A 14,910-nucleotide genomic window follows, 5' to 3' on the forward strand; every position below is an offset into this window, starting at 1 on the left:
ACCGGTTCATTCGGTATACCGCGGGGTGAACTTGAACCGGTATGCGCTTCTCTCACATCGCCATACCCCTAGAGGGCACTGCACCATTCGGAACAGAACCGTCAAAGAAGAGAGTCAAACGCTGAGCCGTTTCTTAATGCACAAGTACCCAAGTCTGTACTTCCGTTCCGTTCAACTCGACAACACGATTGTTGTGTAATTGGAACAGCTGTGTAATTGATGACTTCACCCTCTTAGAGGAGTGGAAAGCATTGTTCCGAAAACGTAGGAGCCCATTTTCACCTAGCCTCTTTCTAAACCAGGGGTGTCCACACTACGGCCTGCGGGCCATTTGCAGCCCGTTTCCTTTTTTGGAGCGGCCCGCGAGGTATTTTAGAAATAGAATGAAAGTTGGCCCGCTGTTAAGCAGGTTTTTATAATGTGAGATTCAAAGTTTGAAGCTAGGTGTCAGAAACGGACCAAAGAGTCTAAAAGCGGAGAGGGTGCGCATTTCTAGCGCAGAAAATCGGGCCAAAGAGACTAAAAGCGGAGAGGGTGCTAATTTCTAGCGCAGAAGAACGGGCCAAAGAGTCTAAAAGCGGAGAGAGTGCGCATTTTTAGCGCAGAAAATCGGGCCAAAGAGACTAAAAGTGGAGAGAGTGTGCATTTCTAGCGCAGAAAAACGGGGCAAAAGAGTCTAAAAGCGGAGAGAGTGCACATTTTTAGCGCAGAAAAACAGGCCAAAGAGTCAAAGCGGAGAGAGTGCGCATTTCTAGTGCAGAAAAACGGAGCAAAGAGTCTAAAGGCGGAGAGAGTGCGCATTTCTAGCGCAGAAAAACGGGGCAAAGAGTCTAAAAGCGGAGAGAGGGCGCATTTCTAGCGCAGAAAAACAGAGTCTAAAAGTTGCCGTAATTAAGGAGTTTAATATTAAGAGACATCATGAAATTAAACATCAATTTGGAAAATCTTAGTCTACACAACACTGTCAAAGATAAAGATAGTAAGTCAGGTAAAATGGTGTGTAAATGAAATAATCAGGAAAAAAGTATTATTTAAAGTGGTATATTTCATTATTTGTTTTATTACAGAGTCTGTGGCCCGTGACTTCAAATATATTTCTCCTTCTGGCCCCCAACAAAAAAGTTTGGACACCCCTGTTCTATACAAATAAACCACATATCTAAACAAGTCTAAACCTCTACATTCTTACCTAAAAATAACTTAAAACATTATTTTAGCACACGGCAGTACTGTTTTGATAACGTACAGGTGCTTATAGTTATGTACCTTCTCATCCTGCATTACGCTGATACTGCTGCAAGGTGCATTCTGGGTTATCGAGCTGTAAGAATTCCACATAAGTCATCTTCCATGCATCCTCTATAGAGTGGGAGGAGCAAGAACACATCCGGCTATTAGTTGTGTACTTGGCTAAATACTTATCTTGTATCTTATCATCATCAGGTCACTGACTGTATTATATGTGACTGTATTGTATGTGGTTTTGATTGGCATGTCTCTCTCCTGTGTTCCAGCATGTGGTAGTAAAGTGGACCCTGTTTACGAGACGCTGCGGTTTGGGACATCTCTCGCCCAGAAGACCAAGAGGATGAGTGGATCAGATTCACCCCCTAGAAACTCTGTGAGTCTCACTTAAAAGACATCTAGTGTTTAACTAGAGGGATGCAAAAAATGTGTTATATGTCCAAAAGTTTGGTGACACCAAGCAAGCAGCATTCAGCTGCTTGAAGTTGGACCCATTGCTGACACAGATGTGCAAATGCATGTACACAGCTTAATAAACTGCACGTTTTTCGTTTTTTCTAAAGACCTCTTTACACTGCAGACTGTGACGTATACAGAGCGATGAAAGGTGAGGTAAAATGAGGCAAAAGGAGGTAGAGCGAGGTAGAGTAAAGTAAAGTGGGTGAGGGTAGCCAAGCCACTTCAGTTGATTTACAATCATTATTTGCTGCATTTTAATCCGAGACCAAGATATTCAACAACGTAATTTCATATCAGATTACTTGCCAAAATGTGTTTTAAACCCAGTGTTTGTGTTTAATGTACATCTGCTTAGTCTGGGACACTGAGTGAGAACATTGTGAAATTTCCAGCTTTTATCTTTCATTTGTTTTTTTAGTAAATTAATGAAATGTGTAAAGGCATTCTTTATGACAGTCTTTAACTTTAACTTTATGATTTTAATGCTGCTGCTTTTTTTATGGCTGGTGTTTTGTTCTTGTAAGCACTGGTCTTTTAGTTATTTCAGCCATTTCTCATTTTCTGCAAATAAGTGCTCTAAATGTCAATATTTTTATTTGAAATTTGGGAGACACGTTGTCCGTAGTTTATAGAATAAAAAAAACAATGTTCAATGATAATACTGATACATAAACCTCATATACCTAAAATACATCAAAAAAGTCATAGTATTCAGTACTCTACTACAGACTTGTGTAGCCAAAGTGCTTGTCAAAGTTCAGAAGCCATTTTTTTTTTCAACTCTATAATATATTATATTAGTAGTTTGATGATAATTTTGATAGCATAGCAAATCAATGCAAATTTAATGAGCGTAAAGCCGACCTCAGTATCATTTAATTAGCAGTGTTTCCTTGTGTGTTTTTAGGTGTAAAACATGTTGTTAATTGAAAGCTGAAAGGTGTGCTATGACTTGTGTTTGTCTTGAGACAAGGAGGCAGTAAGTGCTAGTAGAAACAGTTTAATTGCCTCTAGTTGTGGATGTCAAACACATACACAAACACACACACTCTCACTCTCTCACACGCACACACTCTCTCTCACTTTCACACACTCGCACAGACACACAGACTCCCCAGAACTCCAGCGATGGTCAGATAAGGCCACTCTAAAGCAAATATTACCCGTAAAGGAAAAGTTGGAGTAAAGCGTGTGAAGACAGAATGGACAGAACACACACGCACACAGACACACACAGACACACACATACACACACATACACACTCGCCCTGTGGGATAAAGAAGAGGAGCAGATTATTAACACAAAAAAACTCCCTCCAGCAGCTGACGGAGACAAGAGCACAAAGGGCCCTCTCTTACACCCTGTGCAAGGCGCATTGCGATGCTCATTGATATCCAACACCCTGCCAACAGTCTATTTTTACACATTCCACCTGCGTCCTATAAATAGCAATGGTGGTTGTAAATATATCTACTCTGATATATTGTGAGGTATGTTCAAGTAAATTGGCATATTGCTATCTTCATGGTTCATGCACGTTTTAGCCAATAAATTCCCATGATTTTTTTATGACTTTTCCATGACCAGATATTTATAGAAATTAGTGCAGACATGGACAATAAACTAAACAATAAACTAAAACTATAATCAAATGAATCTGATAAAATATTGACACACAATTTTTAATAATAAAATGTGTGGCAGATCCTGACAGCTCCATTGTTGTGGGTTATTTTCTCTATCAATTAACTGAAACACAAAGGTTTGTAGATTTGTTGATTTTTCCAAAACGTTCTGGGTATTAAAACTTATCCAGGCCTGAAAATTGCTATTTTCAAATTCCATCACTTTTCCAGGTTTTTCATGACCATACAAACCCTGTATCTTGGCAACGGAATACACAGCTATGCAAACTTTTTACATTAACAATAACCCGAATTAAGGAGCTCGAACAAGCAGGCCAGTTTCCTCTGCTGAGAAGGGTTGGACACGTCCAGGTAGCTACACTGTTAAAGTAGCAATTCGGCAAAGTCAGAGCACACCTGACCCTTGCACTGATTGATTTATTTCATGTTATGCACTAAAACAAACTCATGATTAATTAAGAGAATGAGTACATACATGGCATACTTTTCCTGTCGTTTTGACAGCAAAGGCACACCAACAAACCTTAAATCAAGCTGCACGCTTATAGATATACTCAAATAGGGCCCAAAAAGTGACAGAAGTGCAGTGGAATAGTTGTGGTGGAACAGTGCGATAGAACAGTGTTTTAGAAGAGTGCTGCGGCTGCACGGCCTCGGGGAGGCTGGGATTTTAATGTGTTGTGCTGTAAAGAGCCCCTGAGCGTCCATAACAGCACTGCCACTGGTTTGTTTAGACGCCGCTCGTATCCAAACCATTAGCACTTCACCCAGTTTAGACCTGCTGATACGCCTCATTTGAGAACACAATGCCATCATTTAGCAGCTGTTCTGGGTCAGGAGAGCTGTGTGTGTGTGTGTGCGTGTGTGTGTGCGTGTGTGTGTGCGTGTGTGTGTGCGTGTGTGTGTGTGTGTGTGTGTGTGTGTGTGAGCTGTGTGGCTGTGTTTGTTTTAACCTCTCATTATTTGACCTTTTGTTAACCAGGCTTGCTCATTAAAACTGTTTCTGTATTCACTAATATTTACAGTATTATTCAGTGTAAATATTTCAACAGTATTTAACTTAGTGTGAGTCGTTAAAAACAGACATCTAAAAATAGATAAACAAATATATAAACAATCCTTTGTTAAATCACGATACCGGGATGCCTATTCTTTATATTTTAGGAAGTGATTACAAATATTTATCCCTACAAAATAAATTAATAGATAAACAAATATCTATGTATAATAGAATATTTAAAGAGTGATGGATGGATGATAGATGGATGGATGAATGAATAGATGAGTGGATGAATGGATAGATGAATAAATGAGTGGGTGGATGGATGGACGGATGGATGGATGGGTAGATGAGTCTGTTGATGGATGGTTGGATAGATGCATGGATGGATGAATGAATAGATGAGTGGATGAATGGATAGATGAATGAATGAGTGGGTGGACGTCGGTTGCTGCATGGATAGATGGATGCATGGATAGATGTTAAGATGGATAGATGGACAGATTGATGGATGAACGGGTGAATGGATGAGTGGGTGGATGGATGGCTAGATGATGAGTCGGTTGATAGATGGTTGGATGGATGCATAGACGGGTGTTAAGATGGATGGATGAATTGTTAGATGCGATAGATGAGTGGATGGATAGATGAATGAATGTGTGGGTGGATGAATGAATAGGTAGATGAGTCTGTTGATGGATGGTTGGATAGATGCATGGATGGATGTTTAGATGGATGGATGGGTGAATGAATAGATGAGTGGATGAATGGATAGATGAATAAATAAATGAGTAGGTGGATGGATGGACCGATGGATGGGTAGATGATAAGTCGGTTGCATGGATGAATGGATGCATGGATAGATGTTAAGATGGATAGATGGACAGATTGATGGAGAACGGGTGACTGGATGAGTGGGTGGATGGATGGATGGACAGATGGATGGATGGGTAGATGATGAGTCGGTTGATAGATGGTTGGATGGATGCATGGATGGGTGTTAAGATGGATGGATGAATGGATAGATGCGATAGATGAGTGGATGGATAGATGAATGAATGAGGGGGTGGGTGGATGAATGAATGGGTAGATAATGAGTCTGTTGCTGGATAGATGGATGCATGTTAGTATTTGCCAAAAATGTCCCCTCCCCCCAAAAAAACTAGTAGCAGTTTGTTTATTTAAGAAAACTTGCATATTTGAATGGAAATCGTTTATATAGCCATTTAGTACTTGTTTATTTTGTGCTAAGAATTGGCGATTTTGATGCCGTTTTCAATAATAATTGAATTTATGAATTGAATTTATGAATTGAATGAATTAAAAAAAAAAATTGGGACAATTTGGATGTGTATTTTATTTTTTTTACGCATTGCAAAAGTATTGGATTAGGACTTGGTATTGGCAGATACTTAAAATCCAATGACTTAGACTCGGGGACAAAAAAAAATATTGGGACACCCCTACTCATGATGTAACAATACCAACATTAATAGTGATAATATTGAAAATAATTATGTTAAATAAGTAAAAATAAATATTTTCACAAGAAAAGCTCTTGTATCTGAAAGTCTATCAGGATCAGGTCAGAACTGGAAAAACAGCTGAGCCAACAGTGTACAGAAAGCGGCAGTAAATCCAACAAGAAGTGGCTCAAAACAGAGAGATCTGAAATGGCCAAGTCAAAGCCTGCATTTTAATCCTCTTGAGAGTAGGAAAAATCTAATTAAATTTACGGTATTTCATGCTCTGGAGACTGATTGCAATCAAATACTGACAGAAATGCCCAAGCAGCCAGCAATCTAGTAGAAATACATGTTCATATATTTTTATACTACCGCCACATCTCAATATTGTTTAAATGAAGATCAAATGTCTTTGTCACCCCATATATGTTTAAATGCATTTATATGGGGTGTCCAGTTATTTCCTAGACTGTATAGAGTGTATATATTGTCAGTTAATTTTTATATATTTTTTTTCTGTGTCCAGAGCAATGACCTAGCACAGGTTCCAGAGGAGGCAGCGGCCTACAGCAGCCACGCCCAGCTCACCAGGAAACACAGCGACAACGGTTAGTACTAGTGGTGTCCATCATTATTCACAACAATATTCTGTGTTTTTATCGCAATTGTTCTTCTTAAGACTTAAACTTTCAATAGTGTACATAGAATAAATAACATATTTACATTTGTGACAACAGCTGCTTCATTTAATCACATATAATCACATATTTAATCATATATTTAATCATATACAATCGTAAAGACAAAGTTTAAATGCTGGTTCTTTCTTGTATTTTTGGGAAACAGATAGAAATAATAGTGTAGTGAGTGTAGTGTGTGTACCTGACAAACAAAAAATAGCCTTTTTTACTTTAGCTTTGATGCTTTTTTAGCAGGCTTAGTGAAAATTTACTGGAGAGTTTGGGCTCGGAGTGGTCCGGTGGGCTAAGCGCTGCCACTGTGATCAGGAGATCGCTGGTTAGAATCCTGTTCATGCAGCTTGCCATCAGTTGCCAGAACCCTGAGAGAGCACAATTGGCCTTGCTCTTTCTGGGTGGGTAGATGGCACTCTCTCCCCACATCACTTTAAATGCTATAATGCTACATCATCGGCAGATGAAAAAGAGGTGGAGTCTGACTTCACATGTGTCGGAGGAGGCATGTGCTAGTCTTCACCCTCCTGCCAGCATCGCCAGTGAAAGTTGGAGTCCTAATGAATGGGTTGGGTAATTGATCTTGTAAATTAGGGAGAAAACAACAGTTAAACAACTTCACTACTACAAATTATTATTATTCCAGGGTTGCCAAATTCACTAGTAATTTATAATTCATTTAGACATTACTTAACCATTTAAGTGTTTATTACTGTCGTAAGTACTATTATTTGTGACAATTATTGTAATGTCTTACCAGACAGATATTAGGGGTGTCCCGATTCTCCAAATCCTCAATTCAATTTTATTTCCGATTTTAGGGTCACGATTCGATTCGATTCTCGATTTTTTTTTTTAACAGCAGAGAGGCCTATGCCAGTTTTAGATTAGTCTATGGTCAGTCATTGGTTTGATTCATCAAATTGACAATATCTTATTTCAAAAGGTGGGCTTGATATAAGTGATGCAAAGTGATAGAAGTGATCTGAAATACACCACATTAGGCACTAATGGTCAAATTTAAATAATTTAATTAAGATTATATATTATATATATGTAATGCCATCTAGTGACTTTTTTTTGGTAGCAGCAGTGTGCACATAACAAAATAAATAATACAAAAATATAGGAACAATCATGTAAAAAATAGTAGAACAATTATAGCTTTAACAAACTGAACTCTATCCTACTATAACAGTTAAAAATGAAAAATAAGACTCGGTCCCTGAGAATGACAAGTTTTTTCTTTAATAAAGATATATTATTAACTTAACTAAGAGAAAGATGCTCCTTAAGGTACCAAAACTATTAACATATTTGAGGCTAGACAAAACAACTGTTATTTTTATATTTTCAAGTTTTTCTTTAAGAAGATGAGAATGTCCACATTCTCTGGAGAAAGAGCTGCTCTTTGAGCTACAGTGTGCTGCGCCATTTGCGTAGCGTGCTGTGCCATTTGTGGGAGGGATCGTGGATGCTCAAGACCATGACATAATTTCAATCAATTTCGATGAAATATCGAAATCGTGACAGCCCTAACAGACATACAAACGAGGAAGAGGGTAGTAAGAGTTATTTATGAGATTTAATTCACATTTTAGCATAAATATAATATAATCTACCTTCGGAACTCGGCAGCTGTAGTAAAAAAGAGGGAATTATGGGAATAAGTTAGGGCCAAACCTAGTAAACTGAACAATTTACCTTAAAATTAACATGTTTTCTGACTAATTGTTTGCATTAACACATTAATACTGCAGCACTAGTTGTACTATTACACAAGCAGATCTCAGGTCAGCACAGAGTATGTTGCATTTGCGTATTAGTGTATAAATATTGACTCCAGGCGGTGTGTAATACAGCACTAAATAATAAAGTGCCTGTCTAAAGCACATGACCTGCTCAGCTACAATAGAACTACTGACCCAAAGGCACTAATGCATCTGTGTCTGTATGTGTGTATGTAGAGGCAGTGGGCAGGCTGATGTATGCCTGCAAATATTTACAGCTATATTTAATGTCTGTTGTATTTGCACATACATGCATGCGTAAATACAGTATAGGCAGGATTCATTAGGACAACTCCTGGCTATTATACAGCACTAAATAATAACAGTGTCTTTTCACACTGCAAATGAACCCAGCTATGGTTCAGTTGTCTTAAACCTCCTGACTAAACAAGGCAGGTGTTCAAGCACTGTTAAGGATTATTTATAGGTCATAATCAGAGAAAATTACATAAAAAATGTTATTATTGAAAAAAAGTATCTCCAAAACTGCAACTTTACAGAACCTTCTAAACTTTTAGTGTAAGTCAATATAAAAATAGTTTATTTCAGGTCATTTTGAATTGTATTTTTATTTTCTTCCATTCATCAATTTTTGGGATACTTTTAAGACATAAATAATAGTGTAGTGTGTTTTCCTTCAAAAAGACAAGAGCTTTTTTACTTTATTATATTTTTTATCCCAGGGAAGTTTTGATGCTTTTTAATGTGCTGAGTAAATATTTACTGGAGAGCTTCAGCATTTTTTTATGTCAATTAAAGAACACCCAATCTAACTTAGAAACTAACAAGCCCTCGATGAAGTGAGCTGGGTGTGTTACAGCACAAAATCACTAAAACCATCAGGTCAGCGGTACTCCAGAACTACAGAGCTAACCTAGCTAGATAAAGAACCAATAAAAAATGACAATAAGTGTCATGCTTCAATAACTGTGACTCCATACACACAGTGTGGACTAAAATAGGTGAAGAAAAAAAGTATAAAATTCCCAAACTATTTATAATTGTAACACGGAGGAGGCAGGATGCAAACGCAAGTCCGTTTTATTTTCCATATAACAAAACTAAACAAAGAACAAAACACTATGAAATAATATAAAGAAAAGGTAACTAAAACAAAACACTATGAACTATGACGATAAACTAAAAGACTGAAACAAACAAGCAAAAATAACAAATAAAAAACAAACTACATAAAGCAAACATGGAACATTTAAGACAAAAAACATAGCAGGTCTAAGGCTAAACAAAACAGATTAACAAGATCCGGACAGACACGGTCAAACAAAAAGCACGACAGAGAACAAAGGAGAACATGGGGTATTTATACACTGGCACACACTAGGGACACCTGTGGAGGTAATGAGGGGGCGTTGTTACAAATGAGACACAACGTGATAACGCTAATGACTAGGGCAGGGCTAGGGCGGGGGTAGGGTGGAGACTGGACAGTAACAAAACAATGCCATGTGCTCAAAAAAGCACATGGCTGGGAACACAAACAGGAAAACAGAGGGCAGGAGCACAGAAAACCAAAAGAGGGAAAAAACACAGGACAGACACAGGCTAATGTGTGACAATAATAAATGATTATTTAAATGTTTGATGTCTTTAAAAAGTGTATAATTATTTTTGTATGTTATTCTGTTATCATTATGTAAGTGTTTAATAGAATTTAATAGTCTTAAAGTTAAAAAAAAAAAAAAACTGTGTATCGCAAAAATTTTTGAGACAATATATCGTCCATAGAAAAATTCTTATCGAGACAGGCCTACAAACCACTGCACTATAACCCACATTCTTAACCCGCTGTAAAATCCAGAGAGGCTGAGGAGTAAAACAGGCTGATTGAGAAGCTCTTGACCAGCACAGCAAATAATGAGTTTGATTTATGCTTGATGGTGTAGCTAGTCTGTCAGTATAACCAGAGTCTTTAGCCAGTAGGATTAGTGCTTATACCACATAGAACAGCCTTCTAGCCCCAGCACTGGGAGGCGAACATGCTAACCCCTAAGCCACCGTTCAATGGTTGTATTCATTTATGTACATAAAGGGAGAATAAATGAGCTTTTAGTCTTAGGGAGTTGGAACACTTTCACTAAAATTGAACCACTGTGCGGAGGAACTGGCTTTACTCTGTTACTGGAAGTGAGCCAAATTCTCAGGTTGACTCCTGGACATCAGAGACCATACTGCAGACGCAAAGAGTCACACTGCCGCTTATCTCACACTAACACATTGATGTGCAGACTGCCTCTGAATGATCACTGGAACCACAAGAGCCTGGTGCTTTCCTGTACCACACAGTCCAGACAGTCCAGACAGCTGTTTTTCTTGCTAAGAATTAGTATATGGCTTCAATACAAGCAAAGTTTGACCTATAACTTGGTTAACAAATGTTCTGCTCTTATCTCTGATGTCCAGGTGAAGAGGAAAATCAATTGAATCCACCCCACATGTAACCCTTGTGTGTTGTTTTCGTATTTTTGTTACTCGTTTACTTTGTTACTTGTATTTAATTCAGCAAAATTAAGCAATTCTACATTAAAATGCTTTACACATGCTTGCTTCACCTAAATTGCAAGCAATATAAACAGCTTACATGGTTAATATTTGCCCTTTACCTTTCTTATGTTACATTTATTTCAAAAAGTGCTACTCTTTTTTTATTAGTTTTTTAATATAATGTAAAAGAAAATGAATTAAACTCAAGATATGAGTAGAAAATTTGTTTAGTTTCAAATTTACAAATGAAGCAATGTTTATTAGCCCTTGGCCAAAAATACTGTATGTAATATAAATGGTAAGGGGGGGGGGGGGGGGGGGGGGGGGTGTTGTACAGTGTGTGTTTATCGAAAATGTGTTTTGATATATGTTTTTCACAAAAAATGAGCCAATGCCAATGAGTTTGAGTTAGAAATAATATTTTTTTAGTATCATTTGATGAAAAATGAAAACGGGTCCCACAGACCCGAACACCACACAAGGGTTAATTTCATTAAACTGCTAAGGAGGTATTATGACACTCACTGCCCATCATATCAGCTCCAGCGATCATATAGGAGCACTTCAAAGTCCTAAAATTACCATATTTTTTCTTATTTTTTTAATCACGTCTTTTTTCTGGTCTATTTTCATACAAAATGAGCAGTGGATTATAAGGCGCATTTTAAGCGGCACTTGTTAGGAACAGGGGGGGCGGGTGCTGAGAATAATTACCCACCACCCAAATCGTATCATTTTTTCTGATCTGTTAATACTCTTCTTTTACAGTCTTTGCATCCCTGGAAAACGGAACAGAGAACTTCGAAGTAGAAGAGAAGAAACCAGAGAACTCGCCGGTAAGCACGCGACTATTTCTGCCATCTATTAATTCAAGCTGCACATCTGGATGGCTGTGAAACCTTGCTGAGTTATAACACCAGCTCCAGGAATAGATCTAAGAAGCAGTAGATCCTTTCACAGATTCCAACTCAATTATAGAAGGTGATTTAGAGAAATGAATCTTAATAGGGAAACTCGTAATGGGGTTTAAAAGAAAAGAGACATTTGCATCTTACAAAAAAAACTGAGTGTACAAAAGAAATGAGGCATATGCTCTGAAGTCTTATGTTGGAGTAACTGTGTCCACTGTTTTTTTGTTCAGAGGTGAGTATTATCGACTTATAGTCTGCTGCTAACCCTGGTAAGCAGTGCTGGAGCAGCATTGGCATTAGCCGCTAACCACGCTAAGCTTTAGCTCTATAGCCGTTCAGAGGTAAGTATTATCGGCCTGTAGCCTGCTGCTAACCCCGGCTAGCAGTGCTGGAGCAGCATTAGCATTAACTACTAACCGCGCTAGCTCTTTTGTCATTCAAGCGAGTATATCGGACTGTAGTCTGCGAGTTTACCTTGTTAAAACAAGCTATGTGGGATGAACCGCTAGCTAATATCACCCTGGCTTACCGGAGCACTCAGTGTTCCTCAGTATAGCACTGTCAGGCAGCATTAGCCGCTAACCGCTAGTGGTTATCCGCTTACACTAATGCTCCAGCCTTGGTGCTGGAGAAATGTAGAAATCTAAGCTTACTGTAAATAAACAGAAGCACTTTACTCACCCAAATAAATAGTTTTCAGGAGATAAATTTGTGTAGATTAACATCCAGCACTCAATTGACTTTAAAAGAAAGTCTTTTCTAATTACAGTTTTGTTTACTTAGCTTAGCTTTACTTAACTTAGTTAGCTACCCCTCCATCATCACCCAGCGGCAAGCCCTGGTGAATTATCTGCACCTTATGTAGGAAAATAAACTTGAAAATAGACGTTCATTGATAGTGCGCCTTATAGTCTGAAAAATACTGTACTTAGAAGAGGCTTGGACCCTTATCTCTGTAAAGCTGCCTTGTGACAACATTTGTTGTAAAACACTATATAAATAAATTTTATTTGAACTGAATCATCAGTGATGGAGGAGTCTTAATGAGTGTGTCAGGTAATTGGCCTTCCAAAATGGGGAGAAAATGGGATAAAATTAGAAATAATTTATTAAATTTTTAACTTTTATATGATGTTTTTTGAGAAAATTTCTGTTTTGTTATAACTTTGTAGAATCTCTGCTCTTCAAAGGTTTTGATATTTTCACCATAGAGCTGGTGTTTTTGGGTCTTACGAGTGGGCACTAGGCCAGTTCTCCAATGATGTTGCAACAGATTTAGAAATGATTCTAGGTCAGCCAGAAATGGCTTCATGTTTCACTTCATGTTCCACACACTTCTTTCACTTCAGTGTGTAAAACAGTCCAATTACTGTAATAGAAAATACAGCCTGAACATTTTTATTTATATTTTAAGTACATTTGTAAAGAACTTTTAGAGGCATGTTTGCTCTGAGCCTGTGCTCATTGCTAATGTTGTCTACAGAAGCGTGTACAGAAAGTGTGTGGGAACTGGCAGTGTGACCGAACATTGGGGAGAAAATCGGATTTAAAAAAAAAAAAGAGAGAAGGAGCGAGAAGGAGAAAGAGAGAAAGATTGGGCGAGTTGAGAATGTGATGGAAGGGTAAGTGGTTGGGGAGGGCTGGTAGGGGGGCGGCTCTATCTCACAGCACAGGACCAGGCTGCCAACACACTGGCATAAATAAGCCGTGTCCTGAGATCAGCACAGCTTTACGAGGTCACAAATTAAAGCAGATCCCTGAGGATGCCTGACTATAGACACAGCCCCTCTCCCTCTGATTCTAAGATTAGGGCAGCACACACATCCACGGCATGTGCCGCTACGAGTTTACACAGCTTACGTCTGCTAGTTCAGTAAAAATCACGGGATATTTACAACTCCGCGTGTGCCAGAAAACCTTCCTGCCATTATTTCCATGGGAAACGGAAAATTTTCCATGATGAAGCACAAATGCACTAATATTTACTGCTTTTTCCATTCTCGATAAACAGATAAACAAACAAGACATTGCCGAATAAGACTGAATAAGACTAAACTCTGCTGACTGGATCTGGATTCATCTCTGATCTCGGACCAGTTCAACCGCTCTTATCAAAATCTGATTCCAGGTCAGATGTTTTTCTGTGTTCCTTCAGGTTTGAGAACTGATCTGAAATCAGCTCCAGTGTCAGCATGGCCTGCTATTCTTGGCCATGTGCCAGAGCTTCCAAATTTCCCAGAAGCAGAGTATAGGAAATGTCTCCTTAAATAACTAAACTGCTAAAGTCCTAGCCTACAGATTTCTCCACCTCTAGCTGTGGTCAGCTCCTTTATGGATTTGAATCTTTTTTTCTTCATCTTTATTGAGTTGACCCTGTGGAAGGAAAGCAATATTTCTGTTCTCATGTCAGTCCACACAACCAAATATTATATGAGTGTGAAATATTATACACTGGAGGAGCAAATTCAGAATGGAATAATGCTGCAGAACACTATTCATGCAGTTTAATCTGTTTTAGTATGTGAATAAGAAGTCATTGTTTCAGCACATCTAATAGGTAAACATTCCACATGTACCCGGCTGCCTCTGTCTCTAAAGTTATGATAATAAGTCTCTGCCATTAGTGGTTAATCAGTTAGCTTACATTTATCGGTCTGCATTGTCCTGATAGTGGTTAACCTGTTAGCTAAAGTATTGGTCTGTGCCACTAGTGGTTAGTCTTTTAGCTAGCATTATCAGTCTGTAATGTCCTGTAAGAGGTTAGCCTTTTAGCTAATGTTATCATTCTGTGCTATTAGTGGTTAGTCTGTTAGCTAATATTATTGGTCTGTCTTGTCCTGTTAGCAGTTAGCCTGTTAGCTAAAGCTATGGGTCTGTGTCGTTGGTGGTTAGTCTGTTAACTAACAATTATCAGTCTGTCTTGTCCTATTAGCAGTTAGCCTGTTAGCTAAAGTTATGGGTCTGTGTCGTTGGTGGATAGTCTGTTAGCTAACAATTATTAGTCTGTCTTGTCCTTTTAGCAGTTAGCCTGTTAGCTAAAGTTATGGGTCCGTGCTGTTAGTGGTTAGTATGTTAGCTAACATTTATCGGTCTATATTGTACAGTTAGCGGTTAGCTCTTTAGCTAATGATATGGGTCTGTGCCATTTGTGGTTAGTCTGTTAGCTAACATTATCAGTCGTTCTTGTGCTGTTATTTG

At 38.3% G+C, this 14,910-nt stretch overlaps 1 protein-coding gene across 2 annotated transcripts in view; it reads left to right on the forward strand.

Annotated features, from left to right (window-relative positions):
* Positions 1-14,910, forward strand: part of stac (SH3 and cysteine rich domain) — an 84,105-nt gene that overhangs the window by 53,421 nt on the left and 15,774 nt on the right. For both annotated transcript variants that reach the window (XM_049463564.1, XM_049463565.1), the window contains 3 exons: positions 1,515-1,621; positions 6,344-6,425; positions 11,570-11,637. In XM_049463564.1, coding sequence (XP_049319521.1) covers positions 1,515-1,621; positions 6,344-6,425; positions 11,570-11,637 — 257 coding nt within the window. The remainder of the gene's footprint in view (positions 1-1,514; positions 1,622-6,343; positions 6,426-11,569; positions 11,638-14,910) is intronic.

Source organism: Astyanax mexicanus, chromosome 14 (assembly GCF_023375975.1).
Source record: "Astyanax mexicanus isolate ESR-SI-001 chromosome 14, AstMex3_surface, whole genome shotgun sequence".
NCBI classification, from domain to species: domain Eukaryota; kingdom Metazoa; phylum Chordata; class Actinopteri; order Characiformes; family Acestrorhamphidae; genus Astyanax; species Astyanax mexicanus.